The 23,709-nt window shown below is 43.9% G+C and overlaps 1 protein-coding gene across 1 annotated transcript; it reads right to left on the bottom strand.

Annotated features, from left to right (window-relative positions):
• Positions 1–4,092: 4,092 nt before the first annotated feature.
• On the bottom strand, positions 4,093–16,555 carry FEM1B (fem-1 homolog B). Its single transcript, XM_073304449.2, has 2 exons — positions 15,591–16,555; positions 4,093–7,139 (listed from the first exon to the last, which is right to left on the bottom strand). The coding sequence occupies exons 1-2, from the start codon at positions 15,836–15,838 to the stop codon at positions 5,504–5,506; spliced, it is 1,884 nt and encodes a 627-aa protein (XP_073160550.1). The 5' UTR covers positions 15,839–16,555; the 3' UTR covers positions 4,093–5,503.
• Between the last annotated feature and the right edge of the window lie 7,154 nt (positions 16,556–23,709).

The following is a 23,709-nucleotide window of genomic DNA, read 5'->3' as shown; positions in this document are numbered from 1 at the left end:
CGTTTTCTTTAGAAATGCCCGTTTTTCACAGTCCAGCATTTATTAAGGGGTAACAGAACCGCATGCTGGTGGCTAATAACACCAGCGTGTGCCTTACTGGAGCATAATACAAACCCTCTTGTTTCTTAATGTTTAGTCGTGGTGGTGATTTTAAGAATGTCAACACTTCTATCCATTCAAATCCAAGCATTCACTTGCAGAAGATATTTAACCCAAGTAATATGGATTCACAGCCCTCATCTGAAACTGGGGCCTTGTTTATGGACAGAAGTTGCAACAGTTTAGATTACAGCAGTTTAGTTAAACCAGTACAAAATATAATGTAGACACCCTTACTTCAGTTGTAGAATGCCTTACTACAGGTTAGCTCACACTTGTTCCCAATCCATGTAAGAGGGCACACACCACATTTTGGAGTGGCTTAGTAGATTTTAAATCTCACTTTTTGTTAAGTCTTTTCAGCTTTGCAAGTAGAGGGGCTCTGCGTTGAAACTAAAAGGCAATATTACCCATGAGAGAAAAGCTATGAACATCGGCCCCACTTCTACAGTCTGCAGCAGCATGCAGCTGACTCCCCGCTCAGGGCCTTCCCCATGTACTAGCTGTAATAGGCTCTGGTGCCTGAGGAGGTGCTAGGTAAATGTAAAGGGCAAAGGATCAGACTCAATAGGAACTATTGAAACCACAAGCTGAAACTGTTGATCCAAAATTTTATGTTTCCTAAAAACAAAATGCATTCTTTATTAAAAGATTCCTATTCCCCAATAACTTTTCCTGAGCTATCACACCTTATCCACCAACACTAGAAATGTAAATAAGTAAGGACTTGAAATGTGATAAAATGTGAGTCACAAATCATCAATAGGCCTATCACAAGCTGCACTATTTTACAAGCACTATTAAATTAAAAGAAACAGTCACAACAATGCACAATAGAATGACGCCATCATTAGAACAATCAATCCTTGTGAATTGTTGGATTGCTGCAATACAGTCTCTCTCTCCCCACTTAGGAAGAGTGGATGGGAAGAAGTATTGCTGACCCCTAGTGTTCAAAATTGATGAGTCAGGCCCATCCAAAAATTGTGAGATTGCATTAAAATTTTATATATATATATATATATATATATATATATATATATATATATATATATATATATATATACACATACACACACACACACACACACACACACTACATTTGGGATCCTTCCCATTTCCTTCGACTGTTTGGGCCTTTAAGGTGCACACAGGTCACATTTTCTCCACAACCATGAAGGCTAGAAACTTACCTTTATAAAAAATGAAAGCTGAGATTGTCACATAATCACATGCCTCCAGGAGCTGAGACTTTAAAAAGCATTTAATAGCGTGAGACAATAAAATTGCAAGAGTTGGCAACACTAGGTCGGGCTCTACTCAACAGTTATGAGGATCAGCAGCTCAGGACCACGGTTTTGAGCTCAGCTGACTCAAAACTAAGAGCATGGTGGTTGTGAAAGATCAGAGATGTGTATCTGTCCCAGCTCTGTTGCACTCCCGCTCTCATCATGAACAAGTATTTTAGGGGAGCCATCTCTCTCCATTGGTATCTGAGGAGTTGAGTGAATGGCACTCTCCAAATGACATCCAGGAGCCTTCAGTGAATACACCCAAAAGTTTGCTTGATATCTACGCCACCTCCGGTTGACTGACAGCAGCATTCTGAAAGCTTGCATCTCTGTCATACAAACTCTCTAAACCCAGAAACATTTATAATCAAACCTAACAACTACAGCCCTTCAGTCGATCACTTTCCGAGAACGAATGTAAAACGCCTTTTCCTGGTGGAAGGAATGTATACAGGAGCTCAGGGTGGATTTTTATAAAGACCATACACAGTCTGCATAAAGCCAAATGAAAAAAAAATAAGTGCCTCAAAACGTTCCCCAAAATCGCTTCACAAATAAGTTTCTAGAGTAGAATGTCTCCTGGATGCCTCTGTGTCCATCATGCCTACAGCACCCTTTGGCCAACATTTCTGATGCTGTCAGTTGGTATCCAATGAACCATCAACAATTTGGCTAAGTCTGAGGGACAGCTATGGGTAGTTTCGGTGTGTATCATCCATCAGTGTGTATCGTCCTCTCCACCAAAGGTATCTCCAGCCAAGTCAGCTGCTCTAATGTGAAGCTAAGTGGGCCTGATTCTGTAAGAGCTTTCAGATCCCCCTGAAGGCAACATTAGTTGAAATCAGTTAACACTTCATATGGCCATTACCAAGACCTAGGGCTGCAACCAAAAGGACTGTCTTGCAAACTGAGTATGGCATCAGGAGTCACGAACTCCACTATAGACTCACTGTGTTAGACCTTGTGCCTTACCCAAAGCCCGATGATGTCGATAGGAATCATTTCATTGATTTCAGAGGACTTTAGCTCAGACCGTTCAGCACTGTGCATCAATTCCCCAGTCTATAAAATAGGGCTAATAACACTTGCTCATTTTTATACAGTGCTTGGAGAGCCACATGAGCTATATAAATGCCAAGTCGTATTATTGCTCTTGGATAATGGCATATTTTCTCTGCAGCTTTCCACATACTGAAGTATGGGCGAAGGACCCTAGAATAGGATGCAATGGAACCAAAGGTGGAAATTAGCAGAACACAAATTGCAAACTGAGATATAAGACCACCACCCTTTCCACCAGAACATTTGGGGTAATTTTGTTTTCTATTACATAGCAGAATGATTTGTGGAGGAGTTTCATGTAACTAACAATTTCATCTACAGAAATCTCAGGCATGTGTTTGTTCCAAGAATGGTTTTATGCAGATATTTCACAAGAATACATCATGTAGATTATTTTACACATCAGAATCACATCCTGAGGAAAATAGTGCAAGGATGTGCTGTCTTAATTAACAGCACATAAACTGTAACCAGTGCCTTTCGAGCAATTCATAAAGCAGTCAACTGTTAACTACTGCCTAGCTATTTTGCCAGCAGCATGTCACACACACTATTAGTATAGAACCAGTGTTCAGTCCTCTCTTCCCTAGTCAACTGGGTTTCAAGAACTCTTTAGTCTTACATTAATTATACACATTATAAATGTGTACTGAGGTGTAGCAAAGTGTCCAAATAACTTATTTGATGTAGATGGCACCTTATAACAAGAGACTGAGTTTTTTTTCCCCAACACACACACTGATTCATCTATCTGCTTATTTTAGCTGGTGTTAAAATATATCAGCCACCACTAACTTTACCACCATAATATGTAGCATCTGGTATTTGTTCTTCATGTACTCCAGCAAGGAAGGGCTTGAGGCTTTAGCTATAATGGACATCTTACCGCAAGGTGCTGAGAAGCCATTGGCCTCAGGGGGCTTGAGGACATTTGTCATCCATTGGATCAGACTCAAACATATGAGCTTTAAAAACTTTCTGGCAACAGTAAGTTAAAACCCCTTGTGGGTGTCTAAGAGCCAGGCTAGAAATCTTCATAATAAAATCTTAGCAAAACAGAAATTTAAGATTATGTGAAACTTCAGATTGTTGTTTCAGAGTAACAGCCGTGTTAGTCTGTATTCGCAAAAAAAAGAAAAGGAGTACTTGTGGCACCTTAAGAGACTAACCAATTTATTTGAGCATTTGATGCTCAAATAAATTGGTTAGTCTCTTAAGGTGCCACAAGTACTCCTTTTCTTTTTTTTCAGATTGTTGGTACATTTCAGATGGGCAGAGGAAGACATGCAAAGTACAAAATTACAGGAACACTATCACCTTCCTGCCTATTCCGTGAAAGGTTCTGTGGTGCTGCATTTGTTTTAAGGCCGTAGGTGATTGAGTTTGGCTTTGTCATCTTTCCTGAAACACTGAATTGCAACTGTTGGTTTTTCACACTATGGTTGAAACTACATGAGATACAAATTACAAACACATTTCTCATTTGAGGATTTTGTTTTCACTCTGGCAGACTGAGAAGCTTGCAAGTTAAAGCTTTTTCCTTTTCAAGAGACACACAACAGTCTATATTTACAGCACTATACAATCTGAGCAGCATTGTTCTGGTTGGCACTAGCCAAAAATTAGGATTACAAACTAATTTCACATTCAGTGTTTATTTATTTGAAATACAAATGAAAACGTGTGCCCAGATCTTGCCTGAAGTTCTACTCAGATTGTTTTAAAAAAATACAGAACATTATTTCATTGTCTGACAATTAAAAAGCCCTGTTTAAAATAATAAACAGAATTTTCAGTAGCCCATCAAAACAAGTGACATTTTACTGCTGCAACTTCTGCCAAGGAGAAGTACCTTCTCAAGTAACAGATATTATACAATCAGTTACTTCTCATCATAAAAGAACATTTTATTTATAGGATGATTTAAAAAAACAATTTTACGATAAGTTTTCATAATGAAAGGAATAAAAATCATGAAAAAATTTAAACTGAGTCAGGGACACAAATTCCATGCTTATTGGAAAGTTGGTTCTGATCATCATCATCACCACCACACTTAAAGGAAGACACCTAGGCAAAGGGGAACCTTCGATGAAAGACTGCTCCATTAGGAAGACACAGCATTTGGAATTCTGGAGTGCAGTTTTAAAAACTGAGTCAAAATGTTGAATGTTAAGCATTAAAATGACAAAAAATTTAAAAGCGATTTGAAATGTTAGGGGCCATGAACATACACACACAATTCGTTTTCTAGGTATCTATGCATGATATTTATAAACGAGTGGCTTGTTGCGTAAAAAGAAATTTGATTGACATTTGGACAGATGTGCTAGAATAAATGAAGACCATGATTATTCAACAATTACTATCTCAGTATATTCATAGAGTTGAATTTAAACCTGTATTTCCTAATAGAGCCTCCCCGTACTCCTACAGCTATCGATAATTGTGGCTGACATTTCAAAAAAAGAATAGGAATCGTTTAAAATGTTACTGATTGCTTCAGTGTTAACTGAATGGCATAAAAAGGTGGTAAGAAATGAGAGCCCTGGATTGCTCTGTATATTGGGACTTATCACCAACTACAAGACACTTTTAAATTCTTTTTTTTCCTTCCTTGTCCCAAGAAAATTTTAAATCTACACATTTGCAGCAGAGATAATGTGGTGGCACGGGCTTTTTAACAGAAACATCTTTTGAAGTGGCTGTTTAAAGCATTCTCAGCTGTAACTCATGAATGAATGGGCATATTTGAAACAATATTTTGTGCTTGTTACATTTGGTGTTTGTTTTCATTTTGTTTTTTAAAAGATTAAAAATAAATTGGCCCATTATCAAAAAAGAGTGACTACCTTTTCAGACACCAGATTGTAGTTACATCCAAGCAATGTGGCTTTTTTCCAAGATCTGTTTGAGAACAGAGGCTGAAGACTGAATGCAAAGGGGAAAAAAAACACAAATGTGGAGAAAACTAATCTATGCACATGTTTTCTATTGTCTGTGATTTAAGTCTTCTCCGAGTAGCACCACCTTGAAAGATTTTATGTGGCCTAATGAAACTCCACAAATTCTTCCAGAGTTCTGGGGATCTGCTTTTGGTAGCTTATGTTATAGATCCGTACTGCACGGGCAGCCAGGCACTTGAGGCTCAGCTTCATTTGAGTTTTAAGGAGTATTTCAGACACCCCAGTTGTACTTTTATCAAGAGGAGTCTTCTTCTGCTTATTTGTCATGTCTGTATGAGCACCAGCCTCCACCAGACTAATGATAATCGAATGCAAAGTCAAAAAATCACTGATGGGTCTGTTGTACTGGACAATGATGTGAAGTGCACTGTTTCCTTCGTTGTCCACAGCATTCACTTCAGCACCACAGTCTAACAGGAGCTTGGTGACAAGTGCATTTGGAAAGCTGCAGACGTCATTTGTGTGGAAGTCATCTACTGGTGTACTGGAGTTGACAGCATGATGCAGCAAACTGGACCCATCCCGAGTTCTGGGATCAAGATTAATCAAGTTATATATCTGCTTGTTGATTCGAGATTGCTCTTCTTCACCGCACTGAGTCTTGGTTGAGATGCACACCAAATACAAGAAGGTAAAAATATTGCATTCGTAGTTGTCCATGGCTGTGTGGATGTCTGTGTCTTGGTTGCTTTTAATCCTGGACATTCCTTGTTCTATTTCCAAGACACTACACCTCAAAACACTTTCTATGTCCTTGGCTTTAACAGGCTCATTCAAGTGTATCATCTGAGAGAAGACTTGAGCAAACCTCAAGAGATCCTTATGGGTATTCCTATTACCTTTCTGCCTCAAATGCAATGCATGAAGCCATAGTTTGATACACTGTTCAAACTCCATGTTATCTGCATAAACAGCCCCACGATAAATAATAGGATGCGAAACATCTATATTGTCCGAGCCCAAAATTCGTTCACGCACTATGAGGCCTTCCATGTGAAGGGCATCTCTGTCCTGCCGAATAGATTCTAATTCCTGAGGAGTTCTGCATTCAGTTCTGTTTCCATAAGCTTCGATTTGTGGAAGAACCTCTTTCTCAATGATGTTCTCACTGTCTCTGTACCTCTCCAGCATTGCTAAATATAAATAGTTATAAGTCTTCATTATATCATAATTTTCCCTGTCATTTGCGAACGATGCACCCAGAAGTTCCAAAGCTTCAATTCTACTTTTTCTGTCACAATCCGCATGAGCAAGAAGAAGTTCAACTACATCTGCCTTACAGCTCTCAGCAGCTACTTTTAATGGAGTCATTCCATGGCCATTCACCATCATTGCAGATTTCCATTTGACCAGCTCTCTGACAATCTCTAAATGGCCAGCTTCAGCTGCGAAGTGTAATGCCGTAGCACCACAATGTGCCTTGGCATTGGGATCAGCATGTTGTTCTAAGAGATATCTCACCACATCTGTGTGCCCCTTGTAAGCTGCAATCATAAGGCAAGTGTTGTCATACTTGTTGGCAATACTGATGTTAGCATTATTTTCCACCAGGTATTTCACTATGTCCAGTCTGCCATCAAAGCATGCAGCCCGCAGCGGAGTTGAATTGGTCACAGTAGTGTGGTTCACATTGGCTCCATGACTAACTAGCAGTTTGACAACTTCAAAGTGTCCGGCTCCTGCTGCACACCAGAGAGCTGTGGCTCCATCAATGACATAACTACAAATGTAAAGACAAAAGACAGGCAGTTAAACTGCTGCACTTTGTAAGAGATGTGAGTAGTCTGCAAGAAGCATGTTACCAATATCCCAAGTTTATATTCAACACAGGCAGATATTTTAGAGCCACTCCCTTTTTATACTTGAAGATATTTATCAGCAGAGCCAAGACAAAATAAGGCAATTAGCAAGTGCACAGATGTCCAGAAGAAAAAAAGTTAGAGAGAGAGATTTTCGAAGCAGTGCCAGGGATCAAGCCACATGACCCCATTAATATTAACAGACTCGCCTCTGTTGCTTTGAAAATTTCCTCTAGGGCTTTATTCCACTGGCCCACCCGGTCCCAAGAAGCAGAACTAGAAAAAGGAGAATTATTGTCTTCTGTGATAAACTGACATGCAGGAAAGGAAGGCGAACCTACAGATCATGGAATTACAAAAGGAGAATAAAATTCAGACTTAAAAAGAGAATGTCTGATGTTTTCTCCACTTCACTAGGCCACTGGAATGGCACTGGAACGTGGAAACGTTTATATTGCAGCAATATGGATGCAGACAGTATCTCAGACTTCACTGGGAAACCAAACCATGGCAAAAGGACAAAACCATCTTTCATTTCAGTTTGTAGACCTGCGCAGGCATTTTCCAGAGTTAAAACTGAATAATAAAACACCAACGTGATTTAATAATTATGCTGCAAATGCACATAAATAACTTTGCGAGAATACTCGCATGTGTATTTGCATACTCAAGTGCTCAGATGACACCCAAAGGGACAAGCTTCAGAGTTTTGGTCTAAAGACAGTTCTTAGGGCTAGATTCTGATATCGTTACTCAGCATGAGCAGTTTCTGACTCCACAAACAGCCTCTCTGAAATCAATGGAGCTACTTTTGTAACAAGATGTGAGGAAGGATTTCAAGCCCTGGCCCTACAACCAAATGTCTTGTTCATGAACAGAGGTGCTTTCCTGGCGCACCAGGGGGACACATACACAACACAAGAATTTGGGGAGTAGACAAGTGGGTGTTATGAGCCAGGCTTCCTTAGTTTGCACTTTGGCAGGGATTGCAGGCACTATCAGACTCCCTAGCACAACTTGGCAGTCAGGCTCACAAGAATGATGGGAGATATAGTGAGCACAAACAGTAAATGCACAGCAAACCCCCCAGGCCCTAGCCTGGCTATCCTCATGCAGAGAGGCATGAGAGGAAGTTTAAACAGGCAGTGAATCAAAATGACGTATCCCTGAATCTGTGCAAGGAAGAAGTGAAAGGGCGCAGCCATCCCATAAACACACAGTGATGTAGAGAAGAAGAGACTCCTCAATCCAACAGCAGAGTGGTGATAACAGCCCTTCCCAGGGTGGATAAAAATCAATGTTTTTTTTTTAATTTAAAAAAAAAATCCGTTTTTAATTTAAATCAGATTTTTTTGATAAAATGCTTTTTGAGGAAAAAACAATCTAAAGATACAGTAGTTTTAATTAAGATACATTATAGCTCAAAGATATCTCATTATGGAATAGGGATTATAAATTCTAATTCTATCGTATAAGACCATATATTCATGTAATGTTTAAGAAAAGTTTTGTAAATGAGTTCCAATAGTTCATGGATTAGGGACCCAATCTTATGTAATTCCAGGGGCTTCTGTATAGATCATTTAGGTTAATCTTTCTATCTAACCAATGGGACTCATTGCTAAATCTAGAAGATACCATCAGAGATGCTTAGTTTTGCAGTTCTCAAACTGTGGATTTGTGTCTCCAGAAATAACATGCTTGTTAACAGCAAAAATGTTTTTAAATAAATAAATAGAGAGAGGTGAGAAAAAACAGACCTTGACCCTATCGTCCCTCTTCAAATTTGTGTGTACAGAGTCAATCCCTTACCTCTCTCTAAAAGTGAAAAGTTTCAAAAAGTTCAATGAATAGAAGATTTTTGGGGGCGGAATAGATCTGGACAAGGAGAAGAAGTCTGGAGATAAATGTGAAAAAGGAGGGACAGGCAGTAGAAACAAAAGGAGGAGTGCTAGGCAGAGACGGGCTCCACCTAACAAAGAGAGGGAAGAGCATCTTCGCAAGCAGGCTGGCTAACCTAGTGAGGAGGGCTTTAAACTAGGTTCACCAGGGGAAGGAGACCAAAGCCCTGAGGTAAGTGGGAAAGTGGGATACCGGGAAGAAGCACGAACAGGAGCGCGCGAGAGGGCAGGGGTCCTGCCTCATACTGAGAAAGAGGGACAATCAGCGAGTTATCTCTAATGCCTATACACAAATGCAAGAAGCCTGGGAAACAAGCAGGGAGAACAAAGTCCTGGAACAGTCAAGGGATAACTCACATGACTGGTTTCAGAGTAGCAGCCGTGTTAGTCTGTATTCGCAAAAAGGAGTACTAGTGGCACCTTAGAGAGTAACCAATTTATTTGAGCATAAGCTTTCGTGAAGCATCCGATGAAGTGAGCTGTAGCTCACAAAAGCTTATGCTCAAATAAATTGGTTACTCTCTAAGGTGCCACTAGTACTCCTTTTCACATGACTGGAGTACTGTCAAGGATGGATATAAACTGTTCAGGAAGGACAGGCAGGGCAGAAAAGATGGAGGAGTTGCATTGTATGTAAGGGAGCAGTATGACTGCTCAGAGCTCCGGTATGAAACTGCAGAAAACCTGAGAGTCTCTGGATTAAAGTTTAGAAGTGTGAGCAACAAGGGTGATGTCATGGTGGGAGTCTGCTATAGACCACCGGACCAGGGGGATGAGGTGTACGAGGCTTTCTTCCGACATCTCATGGAAGTTACTAGATCGCAGGCCCTGGTTCTCATGGGAGACTTCAATCATCCTGATATCTGCTGGGAGAGCAATAAAGTGGTGCACAGACAATCCAGGAAGTTTTTGGAAAGTGTAGGGGACAATTTCCTGGTGCAAGTGTGGAGAAACTAACTAGGGGCAGAGCTCTTCTTGACCTGCTGCTCATAAACCGGGAAGAATTAGTAGGGGAAGCAAAAGTGGATGGGAACCTGGGAGGCAGTGACCATGGGATGGTCGAGTTCAGGATCCTGACACAGGGAAGAAAGGAGAGCAGCAGAATACGAACCCTGGACTTCAGAAAAGCAGACTTTGACTCCCTCAGGGAACAGATGGGCAGGATCCCCTGGGAAAATAACATGAGGGGGAAAGGAGTCCAGGAGAGTTGGCTGTATTTTAAAGAATCCTTATTGAGGTTACAAGGACAAACCATCCCGATGAGTCGAAAGAATAGTAAATATGGCAGGCAACCAGCTTGGCTTAACAGTGAAATCCTTGCTGATCTTAAACACAAAAAAGAAGCTTACAAGAAGTGGAAGATTGAACAAATGACCAGGGAAGAGTATAAAAATATTGCTCGGGCATGCAGGAGTGAAATCAGGAAGGCCAAATCACACCTGGAGTTGCAGCTAGCAAGAGATGTTAACAGTAACCAGAAGGGTTTCTTCAGGTATGTTAGCAACAAGAAGAAAGTCAAGGAAAGTGTGGGCCCCTTACTGAATGAGGGAGGCAACCTAGTGGATGTGGAAAAAGCTAATGTACTCAATGCTTTTTTTGCCTCTGTCTTCACGAACAAGGTCAGCTCCCAGACTACTGCGCTGGGCAGCACAGCATGGGGAGGAGGTGACCAGCCCTCTGTGGAGAAAGAAGTGGTTTGGGACTATTTAGAAAAGCTGGATGAGCACAAGTCCATGGGGCCAGATGCGCTGCATCCGAGAGCACTAAAGGAGTTGGCGGATGTGATTGCAGAGCCATTGGCCATTACCTTTGAAAATTCATGGCGATTGGGAGAAGTCCCGGACGACTGGAAAAAGGCTAATGTAGTGCCCATCTTTAAAAAAGGGAAGGAGGAGGATCCTGGGAACTACAGGCCAGTCAGCCTCACCTCAGTCCCTGGAAAAATCATGGAGCAGGTCCTCAAAGAATCAATTCTGAAGCACTTAGACGAGAGGAAAGTGATCAGGAACAGTCAGCATGGATTCACCAAGGGCAAGTCATGCCTGACTAATCTAATTGCCTTCTATGATGAGATAACTGGTTCTGTGGATGAGGGGAAAGCAGTGGACGTGTTGTTCCTTGACTTTAGCAAAGCTTTTGACACGGTCTCCCACAGTATTCTTGCCAGCAAGTTAAAGAAGTATGGGCTGGATGAATGGACTATAAGGTGGATAGAAAGTTGGCTAGATTGTCGGGCTCAACGGGTAGTGATTAATGGCTCCATGTCTAGTTGACAGCCGTTATCAAGTGGAGTGCCCCAAGGGTCGGTCCTCAGGCCGGTTTTGTTCAATATCTTCATAAATGATCTGGAGGATGGCATGGACTGCACACTCAGCAAGTTTGCAGATGACACTAAACTGGGAGGAGTGGTAGATATGCTGGAGGGTAGGGATAGGATACAGAGGGACCTAGACAAATTAGAGGATTGGGCCAAAAGAAATCTGATGAGGTTCAACAAGGACAAGTGCAGAGTCCTGCACTTAGGACGGAAGAATCCCATGCACCTCTACAGACTAGGGACCGAATGGCTTGGCAGTAGTTCTGCAGAAAAGGACCTAGGGGTTACAGTGGACAAGAAGCCGGATATGAGTCAACAGTGTGCCCTTGTTGTCAAGAAAGCCAATGGCATTTTGGGATGTATAAGTAGGGGCATTGCCAGCAGATCGAGGGACGTGACTGTTCCCCTCTAGTCGACATTAGTGAGGCCTCATCTGGAGTACTGTGTCCAGTTTTGGGCCCCACACCACAAGAAGGATGTGGAAAAATTGGAAAGAGTCCAGCGGAGAGCAACAAAAATGATTAGGGGACTGGAACACATGACTTATGAGGAGAGGCTGAGGGAACTGGGATTGTTTAGTCTGCGGAAGAGAAGAATGAGGGGGGATTTGATAGCTGCTTTCAACTACCTGAAAGGGGGTTCCAAAGAGGATGTATCTAGACTGTTCTCAGTGGTAGCAGATGACAGAACAAGGAGTAATGGTCTCAAGTTACAGTGGGGGAGGTTTAGGTTGGATATTAGGAAAAACTTTTTCACTAGGAGGGTGGTGAAACACTGGAATGCGTTACCTATGGAGGTGGTGGAATCTCCTTCCTTAGTTTTTAATGTCAGGCTTGACAAAGCCCTGGCTGGGATGATTTAGTTGGGGATCGGTCCTGCTTTGAGCAGGGGGTTGGAGTAGATGACCTCCTGAGGTCCCTTCCAACCCTGATATTCTATGATTCTATGAAAAGTGAAACTGTTTGAGCAGCATATTCCAGAATAAAAAAATTCTGAGGTCTTTCTGAGCGTAGCCTTCATTGATTTGAGATCTACCATACCATTCTCTCACTAGAAGGGAAAACCTATAATGGCAGCAGGCCGTAAAAGAGACCCAGTTTGGGTCTCATCTATCTCTGAGTTGTGAAGAATATGTATGAAGGTTTTAACAACCAACAAGAATGCACTTTTATGTAGAAATCCATGATTAAATCGAGTCTTCCTGATTAGTGATTTGATTTAAATCATTATTTAAATTAATTTGATTTAAATCAAATCCACCCTGGCCCTTCCTAACATTGACTGGGAGCAGGAGTCCCTCCTCCACCTCAAAAACAGGAGAGACCCCCCACACACACACACCTCCACTCTACTCATTCTCAAGGAATTTTACTTTGAAAAGAACGATAAAAAAGAAGCATTCTTGGGTTCAGCCTCTCTCCCTCAGTGCCATAGAGAGGAATTACTCTTAGCTTCTCTGCTGGGCTGGTGGAACGGCCTAGATATAGTACCTACAGGCCATCAGTGGACAGCCAGATGCAAGTCAGCAGCCAGTACCCATTATGTTCTCTCTCCCTCTCTTCCTGTATCTGAAATAAGCTCTTCCTTTGCATACAGGCAGCATAAAGAAAGCAAATCTGTGAAGCCTGAGTTTTCTCTTAAGGCAACTTTAGCTTTATGGATACGGTTGGGCAGGAGATTTCAGCTTTTTTATTTTAAGAGCCATTTATGGGTGCACACATGTTGGAACACACTAGAACAACATTGCAACAAGAAGTTTTAAGAACAAGGGCGGTAACAAAGGTGAAGAAAGGACGATTCACTCAAGAACACAGAATCAAGACATTCTGAGAGGTAACCTTGGTTGATTACAAGTGTTATTCATAATCTAGTAAAATTTCAGCATATCGTATTCATTCCATGCTAAATTAAAATACATCAGTGCTATGGTTCTAAAAAGCTGAGGAACTAAGATTCATTTAGAAAGAGGCCTCAGGCAATAGCTCTGTCCACACTACACAAAACAAATCCATTTACAAATATGATTTAACACACAGCTATAACTGCATAAACATGTTTAAATAATCCACTTTAACAATAGAATCAGAGCAACCACAATACTCCTCTGATGAGCTCTGAAACCCATAGACTCTTGGGTCAGGTAACGTCGTTTTCTATAAACCAGGTAGTTGAGCAGCCAAGAATTTTAGCTTACTTTTGAGAAAAGTTTCTTCTGCACCTGCAGTCTGTATGCACTTAGCTTGCTGGTGTACTGCTGTAAAGTCCACAACTATCCCAGTCTAAATCATAAGATTACTCTGTATTCCCAACTAAGGAAGAGTAAAATGGCTGACAAGATGCAGGAACTGAGTTTGTGGGAACTCTAGCTCCTTATACAACCTTGTCCAGAATGCTCCATACCTCAAGACTAAATTCTTGTGGCCCCAGCAATCAGAGTTAAAGTAACCTTTTAAAAAAATAAATTACCATCACGTAAAATCTGAATGTCCAAATTAGAAATAAAACTTCATTAAAATGTAGATATCAATGAGGCCAAAAAAACCATCTCCCATGCCTTTAAACAGCCAGAGTAAGCAAGGTAGAGGGGAATTTGTGCTTTCACTGGAGGTTTTCAAAGCACTTTTAAAACATTTAAGTCTCACAAAATCCCTGTATGATACATATACAACCAAAAGGGTCCTTTTTCTGATAACTAATTACATTTGGGCTGAGAAGGGACCTACAGCATATTACAAATGCAGCTATAGCATCTCATGCTGTGATCCTGTCACATCCCAAAAGCTAAGCAAGGCCAACTGTTGGTGATTGTGAGATCCAGCTGCTGCAGGAAGTGATGATGATGTTTCAATTTTGGCAGTTCTCTTTCCAGTGAAGTATTAAACTAGTACCACAGCATTTGTCAGAGGGTGCTGAGCTGCTGGGGACATGTCTTGCAAGAGAAGGAAAACTGACCCTTTGTGACCAGAATGGTCCCATAGCACAACTTCCAAGAACAAAATTATTAACCAGAGTGTTTTGGCTAAATCCCAGCTCAGGTGATTACACTCTCTCTCCCAAAACTCCCCATGCAGTTTCAGTTGAATAGTGTACTTTTCTCCCCTTCCTGTCCTACACTGTTGTGTGTGGTTGAGCACCCCCTTCAAAGAATACTGCACTTTAGTGTTGGAGAAGTGATGTCTCCTGTATGGTTTATATAATACAGTAGTTTGTAAAAGGTTTTGGGATGAAATGTACTATACAAAAGACTAATACCATTTTGTGGAGTAATTTAGAGAGGAATCACTGTCTACCTTATCTAGAACCAGAGGCATTAAAATTATATCTAGAGCATCTGAAAAGGAGGATGGTTACATACAAGTAGAGCATCCATGTGGCTCACACCTTCCCTCTCTGAGGGCATGTCCTAAAGCTCCATGTGACCCATGGTAGCAGTGATGTCACAGAATAATACATTCTGGTACATCCAGAAAAACAGCCACTTGCCCAAGGCAGAGGCAGAGTTTTCCCGGGGGAGTTGTGGCTAGCCCATTAGATTCTGTAGAAGGTAAGACTTTCTTTAAACAAAAAAAATACATGCTTTGCCCACGTAGTTGGGAAGATAGCCTTGCAAATGTGAACTGAGGGAATGACGACTCCCTGAGTCTACACACAACTCCTGGAGCACTGCCACTGTTAATAGCTTTCCCAGCAGAATACGGGTGGGGGTGGGGGGAACCCTAGTTAGTTTCACAGCCACTATTCCGAACCTGGTAGGAAAGTGCTGTGTGTTCCCCATAATCACACAGAGAGGTTATGTCTACAGTAGAAACATTACAGGGGTACAGTTGCATCACTTGTAGTATAGATGCTTACTACAGTGATGGAAAGGTTCTTCCATTGCTGTAGTAAATCCATCTGTCCAAGAGGCGATAGCTAAGAACTCTTCTGTCGACTGGTGTCTGCAGTGAGCATTAGATCAACTTAATTACAGTGCAGAGGGCGTGAAAATTTTCACAGGTAGGTAAGACAATCTAACTTTGTTGTGTAGACCAGCCCAGAGTCTACTTAGCAAGATCTTTCAGCGTACGTTTCTGAGATAGCTCACTTTTCATCCTGGCTTTGCCATTCCCCTTTGAAAGAGGTAGGAGTAAAAGACATCAGCATCGTGTACGTACCCATCGAAGCGGACCGTGCCAGTCTGATGGGTCTGCACCCGGTAATGTTCTAGCAGCAAGCGCACCACCTTGGCATGACCGTTACGGGCTGCGATGATAAGGGGCGTGGAGCGCTGACCACCCTGCTGGCTGACGTAGCTCAGCAAGTACCTGATGTCATTCTCGGAGCGGTTGAGCAGCAGGGCAGCCAGGGTCAGCACTCTCCCTTCACTGGCCGCCTTGTACACATAGCCGGCCAGGCCTTCCATGGCCTTCTCCTCCTCCCAACTTCTCCTCCTGCTGCCACCGCCACCTTCAGGCCTGCCAGCTGCAGCTGGTGCCAAGGCCAGGGAAGTCTCTTCCTCCTCCGTCCTGAATCGGTCCACGGCGGGGGGCACATGCGGGCAGGCCCTGACCAGAGCCCAGCTGGCCCCCTCCGGGTCAGCACCAGCGCAGGGTGACCCAAGTTTCCACCACTACCCACAGCCCCCAGGGCGCCCTGTCAGTGCCACGTTCTCCAGCCCCTCAGAGTGCCACGTGCCATGGCGGGCGGGCAGCCGAGGGCAACCACCGCTGTGGGGCTCGGCGCCCACTCCCCCCGACAGGGCCACGCGGGCTGGGGGGCAACGAGCCCCCCCAGGAAAGCTCCCCAGGTGGGGCCTGGTGGGGGAGGGACCCAGGAGGGTGGCGAGGGGGCGGGAACCCCCCGTTCGCTACAGGCCCCCAGAGAAGGCCTGGGGGAGGCAGGGACCCAGGAAGGGCGGGGGGTCCGGCCCTTCCCCTCGCTACGGCGCCCCGACCTCGCTACGGGTACCCGGAGGGACCCTGGATGGGGGACAGGGACTCGGAGAGCGGGAGCTCCCAGGAGTGACAGGGGGGAGCCCCGCCCTCCCAGCTACGGATCCCCGCAAGGGCCAGCAGCCGCGACTCTCTCAGGGTGTCCTGGGCCGCTCCCCTCCCCCGCCCGCGCTCCTTCTAGGCCGCTGAGATTCCGGAAACAAAAGCGGAAGTGGCCGCGTCCTCCGCGGAATCCCTCCCGGCCGGGAAACCGCGACCCGAGCAGAACCGTTCCGGGGAGCGGGCCCGCGGCAGGACCTGGGGCTGGCGGATGGGACGGAGGGAGCCCCCATCCAGCAGCCCTGGCCCCTCCCCAGCACAGGGCCATGGCCCCCCACGGCGGGGTCCCACAGTCAAGCTAGACAAGACAAATAGAGTTGGAGGGAGACTAGAATCATAGAATATCAGGATTGGAAGGGACCTCAGGAGGTCATCTAGTCCAACCCCCTGCTCAAAGCAGGACCAATCCCCAATTTATGCCACAAATCCCTAAATGGCCCCCTCAGGGATTGAACTCACAACCCTGGGTTTAGCAGGCCAATGCTCAAACCACTGAGGACTTGCCCAGGGCAAGAGTAACAGAGCTAGAACGGTTTCAGAGGAGCAGCCGTGTTAGTCTGTATCCACAAAAAGAAAAGGAGGACTTGTGGCACCTTAGAGACTAACCCGTTTATTTGAGCATGAGCTTTCGTGAGCTACAGCTCACTTCATCGGATGCATACCGTGGACACTGCAGAAGATATTATATACACACAGAGACCATGAAACAATACCTCCTCCCACCCCACTCTCCTGCTGGTAATAGCTTATCTAAAGTGATCACTCTCCTTACAATGAGTATGATAATCAAGTTGGGCCATTTCCCGCACAAATCCAGGTTTTCTCACCCCCCCCCCTTTTTTCCAAAAACCACACACACAAACTCACTCTCCTGCTGGTAATAGCTTATCCAAAGTGACCACTCTCCTTACAACGTGTATGAAAATCAAGGTGGGCCATTTCCAGCACAAATCCAAGTTTTCTCACCCCCCCACCCCCATACACACACAAACTCACTCTCCTGCTGGTAATAGCTCATCCAAAGTGACCACTCTCCCTACAATGTGCATGATAATCAAGGTGGGCCATTTGGATGGTCTATTACCAGCAGGAGAGTGAGTTTGTGGGGGGGGGGGAGGGCACGGAGGGTGAGAAAACCTGGATTTGTGCTGGAAATGGCCCAACTTGATGATCATACACATTGTAAGGAGAGTGGTCACTTTAGATAAGCTATTACCAGCAGGACAGTGGGGTGTGAGGAGGTATTGTTTCATGGTCTCTGTGTGTATAATGTCTTCTGCAGTTTCCACAGTATGCATCCGATGAAGTGAGCTGTAGCTCACGAAAGCTCATGCTCTAATAAATTGGTTAGTCTCTAAGGTGCCCCAAGTCCTCCTTTTCTTAGAGCTAGAACGAGCGGCCAGGACTCTCCCTTCCCCGCCCAGCACCCACTCCACTAGCCCACGATGCCTCAGGTCGGCTTGCCTTGGCCCTGGCCTTTTCCAGGGAACTGATTCTCTTCAGCCAAAGCTGCTGGTGTCCAAAGACAGACGTGGAATGATAAACTGCCACTCCTTTCGAAACCAAAATCGTGCTGAGCAATGGTAACAGGGCCGCCCAGGCCCCAGTCCGGTAGCCAGCGAGAGCCCCATTGACTTTAATAGGGATCTGCCCGTGCTCAGTGCTCAGTAAGGGGTCTGGGCCATAATATGTAAGCATGCTGGGATCTGGTGGGATGACAGACACTATATAGATTTAAGTTGTTAACAAGAACAGAGACCCAATGCCTCTTGATTTGGAAAGTCCCCCTAAGCCTCCTCTCTCATTTTCCAGGTGAGGAAGGCCCATCCCTCTGGTGCCAGGCCATTGCTTTCCGTCTTTGCTCTAGTTCACCTCTATTCTCCCAGCTTCTCGTCATCTACAGTCTGGGATCTTTGACTTTGCATTGCAAAGGCATGCTCCTCCAGACAACTTCTACCTCCTCAAACAGCCCACTTTTGCCAACTCTCTTTTAAGTAACTTGACTATGCCACAAATGCAGGTGATAGCACTATTCAGTCATACAACTTCCACTGCTGAAAGTGTCACAATGGCTTATCCTCAGTAAGTATAACTGTTTGAAAGTGTACAGGAATCAGAACGGCCTCTCCTTCCCAACCTTTCACTGATAGATGTGTGGGAACATGTCTCTCCCTTTCTGTGCTATATTTGTTTGTAACTATGTGTTATCCATGTCCTTTAAGCCAAGGACTAGAATTCACTCTTCCTGCTTGTTGTGTAAAAAACAGAATTTTCCAATGATCTTTATGAAATTCTGTCCAGACGAGCCTTGGATTTTCCCAGTCTCAACTTGTACCTCTGTTCAAAGGCATAATTCAACTCCCATTAGTATCAGTGGGAATTTTGTCATTGACTTCAATGGGAGTGGGACTGAGACCCAAGTGTCTATAGGTGTAATTCTGCTCTCCATTATTCCTGATCCACCATGAGCAGCTTCACAAAGGTTGCACCAGTTAAACAGGGGGGGAGGGAGGGCGGAATTTAGCCCCATCCCTTTACTTGTTTCTCCCTTTGGTCTACCATACTCCCCTTCTCCAGAAGCTTTTAACGAATATGTCTTGTTGTGACCAGTTATTTGTTATAACTAGCTGACACTGTAAGTAAAGTGATCTACTAATTGTACTGAGGTCTGCTACATGCCATTGTTTTAAGGTGGATATAGTAACAGCAAAATTAATAGTTAATTTAAAACCATGCAACTAGACCCGCTGCTTTCTGTGGAAACTTCTCTACAAGCTAGTCCATCCATTATGTATGGGAGCAATGGCCTAATTCTGCCAAAGGCAATTGCCAAAATAGGTACTGTACTGAAGATACAACAGCAAAGTGACACAGTACATCGTGTTAAGTTGTTGGGTCACCAAGGATCAGCTTTAACAGGCACATAAACACATAAGCTACAATACAATAATACTGGCTCATGTTACTGTCGTAAATTGAAACCTCTTGTCTCCATTATCTCAAGAATTCCCCTCATTTTGGGTCTCTGGACTTTTTAGAGTTATACATCCAAGGAGAAGGAAATGCTAAGTCACAAGCATAATCAATTCTAAAGATCCCAGTGAAGGGGTGATCCTGCGAGATGCTGAGCCCTTGCAACCCATTGATTTTAATGTGTGCTGTGGGCATTCAGCACCTGTATTAGACAATGTGGGTGTGGCATCAGATAATCGAGGGATACATTTCAGTGCATCAAACCACACGGCTCATTGTATAGGCATGTCCCCTAAATACCAATACTTTTATATTCCTGTGAAGGTCTCAAAGCACTTTACAAAGGAAAGTAAGTATCATTACCCACATTTGACAGCTTCAGTTCTGAGGCAGAAGGTCCAATTCACCTTTGCCCTGCTCCCTGTGTTATCGTTAACATCAGCGGAGAGTGAGTATAACTCGCTACCATTCTGATCTGGGAGCATTTTACACTGGTGTAGTGACACCACAAAGTGCAGGACAACAGTGAATTGGCCCAGCATGAATAAGGGCCAGATTTTTAAAGCTTTTTAGATGCCTAAAGATGCAGATAGGACCCTAGTGCGTGTTTTGACTCTTCCAGTAGCCTAAGGACTTTTTAAAATGCCTCTAGATGCCGCGCTGTCTCTTTCACCACCTCGGTAGCATTAAACATCTGGCCCTAAGTTACTTGGCCATGGCTACAGCAGGTCAGTGGCTGAACTAGGAATAGAACCCATCTCTCTCCTGACTTCTAGTCACATGCCCGCTCCACTGAACTACTCCATTGCCTTCTATGACTGATGAGAGAGTCTCCTCTCCCTTACCATAGACTGAATCAGGAACAACGTGTGGGGGGGAAATATGTGAAATGGGGACAGTGGAAAAAACTCAGCGTGAGGATTCAAAGACTCCATATGTGCTTTCAGCCTTGTCCTTCTTTAATCTCTTGCATTTCCATAGTCTTACTCCAGAGGATCTCACAGTGCTTTATGACAGGTTTCAGAGTAGCAGCCGTGTTAGTCTGTATCCGCAAAAAGAAAAGGAGGACTTGTGGCACCTTAGAGACTAACAAATTCATTTGAGCATAAGCTTTCGTGAGCTCCAGCTCACTTCATCAGATGCATGCAGTGCTTTATGTTTCACAGCTGTCTTGTGAGAGCATGAAGGATTAATAACTTTGTTCCATATGTAACACCAACAGACCCCGGTCATCGGTGAGTGGAATCAAACCTGGGACCTCTGGAGCTAAATGCATGAGCTAAAAGCCACTTGGCCCTTAGTTAAGGCTGTAGAGCAGACTCATTAATCTCTACGTGGTCTTGGTGCCACTAGAGGGGAGAGAGCACCACACCCAGGAGGTGTGTGGATTACACATAGATTATGAAAATGAAGCACACGGAACTTGCCCATGGTCACACAGTGAGTCTGTGTCAGGAAAAGATCGCAGATCTCCTGACTACCAATCCAGTGATGTATTTTAATTAAGGGTTGTGTTTGAAATAATAATTAAAAATATGATAAACTGCTCATTTGTGAAAATCCCTATTTCTCATGCCATTTTCATAGCTGAAAATCATTTTCCCTCTTTGGATCTGACTTAAAAAGAGATGAGGGCATATTGCATGGACAATTAGTGTTTGGTCCAAAAGGCAATTAAAGGGTTAAAAGATTGGGTGGTGGGGGGGTGTCCTATTTTAAAAATAGCAAAGATTATCTGACTGTACTTTGAAGAGGGTATATGAATAAAATAAGCTGCCCAGATTTGCTGCCTGGAATATGGGGACAGCGCACATAGGGGGCAGGACATGAACTCAGAGGATTTGCAATGATTTACCTTCTGCTCCGATAAGCCGAGATCACAGCTTCTCGCCTAAAACAGTATTGCGGATCCTGAGTCAGTCTGTTCCTCTAAGGCCCCAGTCCTGCCATGAGCTCCATGTGTCTGTGTGGCGTTCATTACAGGCCCAGGGACCTAGTGAGCATGGCCAGTTACTGAGATCCCGGACCTCAAGAGGTGCTGATAATAAGAGATTACATGAAGCTAGCTAATATACACAGCAAATTAATAGCAAACATTGTGGTTTGCTCCTTGGAAGGCCCAGTGTTTCTCACCCCTCCCCACCTCATGTTCAAGTCTCAGCCTCAATCTTGATATCGGGCAGGGTTAATGCCCTCTGGAGCCTTTCCACCCCCTTGAATCAGCCCTTCAAGGCACGACTGCTGCCAGATCAGCTCGAGAATTCCTGCTGAGCTGATTTCTCAGCACTCACCCTCCCGGCTGACCTGGGGGCTTTAGCCGACCTACAAGGTAAATGTCTCCATGCATGCCAACTGCTGGTAAAGTCATTACAGCCACAGAAGTAACACACTGTTTGTTTTCAGACAGAGTTTTTTAAAGCCCTTTGTGTTTGGCAGCTGAATTGCTTTTGGAATAAGCTCCTTTACACCACAGCATTCATTCACTCTTACAATTCCCAGTGGCCACAATCCCGATTGACTCCCACTACAGCGTGTTCTCCATTGACTTGGTCCTGTGGTCTCATGTTATTTCTTTCTGAAAATCTCCTCTCTGCAGCTTTGTTGGCATCTGCACTGCAAAGGGCTCTGGGGCACAAGCAATAAAACAAACCAAGTGAATGCGTCACTTCCTAGCCAGTCACACTCCGCTACAATGGGGCCACCTCTCCCCTCCCCATTCATGTACAGCGCTCATTAATGGCCATGCGATATGCACACCCTAGCAGTCCAGTGACCTCATGATGACAACAGCTGATTCAAGTTTAAGACTGGAGTTGTGTTGCTGATCTTTGCTGCCTTTTATGGGGCGGGTCCCCCCAAGGCACCATCACATGTACACAGGGACTACTCAGCAGTAGTGCTCATATTATGAAGCAAAGCAAGCTTGAAAAAATTAGCTCCATCTTAAGACCATAAGAACAGCCACACTGGGTCAGACCAATCGGCCACTTAGTCAGGTATCCTGTCTCTGACAGCGGCCAATGCCAGATGCTTCTGACAGTTGGAGGTTTAGAGACACCCGGAGCATGGGGCTGCATCCCTGACCCCATCTTAGCTAATAGCAATTGGTGGACCTATCGTCCAGGAATGTATCTAATTCTGTTTTGAACCCTGTTATATTCTTGGCCTTCACAACATCCCCTAGCAATGAGTTCCACAAGTTGACTGTGCGTTGTGTGAAGAAATACTTCCTTTTGTTTGTTTTAAACCTCCTGCCTATAAATTTAATCAGGCGATCCCTCCTGGTTCTTGTGTTATGTGAAAGGATAAATAACACTTCCCTAGTCACTTTCTCCACACCATGCATGATTTTATAGACCTCTGTCCTATCCCCACCCTTAGTTGTCTCTTTTCTAAGATGAACAGTCCTTGTCTTTTTAGTCTCTCCTCATATGGAAGCTGTTCCATACCCCTAATCATTTTTGTTGCCCTTCTCTGCACCTTTTTCAGTTCTAATCTGGTTCAAGCAATCTACATGGCCTGTTCATCAGAGGCTACCCTTCAGAGATTTAGAAGCTAATATTAGCTAGTTTTGAAGCACTTTACAAACCTTAAGTTATCCTTCTGACTCCCCTTAGGGGTAGTTAGGTATAATTCCCATTTTATTGACACACAGGCTGGGGCTACACTAGCGCTTTTATCTCTAAAATTGTCCAGTTGTCAACCCTCGTATAGCTACACCCCAATAACAACAGTGGGAGCTCTGGTATAGACAGGGCTATATGGCTTACGCCCTGGCATCATCTAACTCAGCTCACAGAAGCACTACACAGCTTGGCAGGAGAAACAGTGGAAATTGTAGGGAAAAGTCCTAGTGTAGACAGAACCATAGAGAGATTACTGGACGTGCTCAAACCCAGTGTTGGAATCAGAATGCAAGAAGTACCTTGTTCCCAGTCCACATTACTTAGTCCTGCATTCTGCATGTGCCTCTACCGTTGTGTATTTAATTGAGCTTGTTTGTTCATTTTCCTCTGATGCATTAGATAACAACAGCCCACTGCTGAAAGCAGTTGACCAGACTAGATGGATCAATGACATGTTGTGACATGGGAACACTTCTGTTTATTTACTACATGACAATTTCTTTGGTTCATTTAAAAATATAAGCAAATATAACTTCCTGCTTTCTTAGTCTTTCCTAATCTTGAATTTCTGAATGAACGGAGCTTGATTTATACAGCGTTGTTGTAGCCACATCAGTCCCAGGACATTAAAGAGACAAGGTGGG

The sequence above is a fragment of the Lepidochelys kempii genome, chromosome 10, assembly GCF_965140285.1.
Source record: "Lepidochelys kempii isolate rLepKem1 chromosome 10, rLepKem1.hap1, whole genome shotgun sequence".
Taxonomy (NCBI): domain Eukaryota; kingdom Metazoa; phylum Chordata; order Testudines; family Cheloniidae; genus Lepidochelys; species Lepidochelys kempii.
This window is presented reverse-complemented; position numbering and strand designations above follow the sequence as displayed.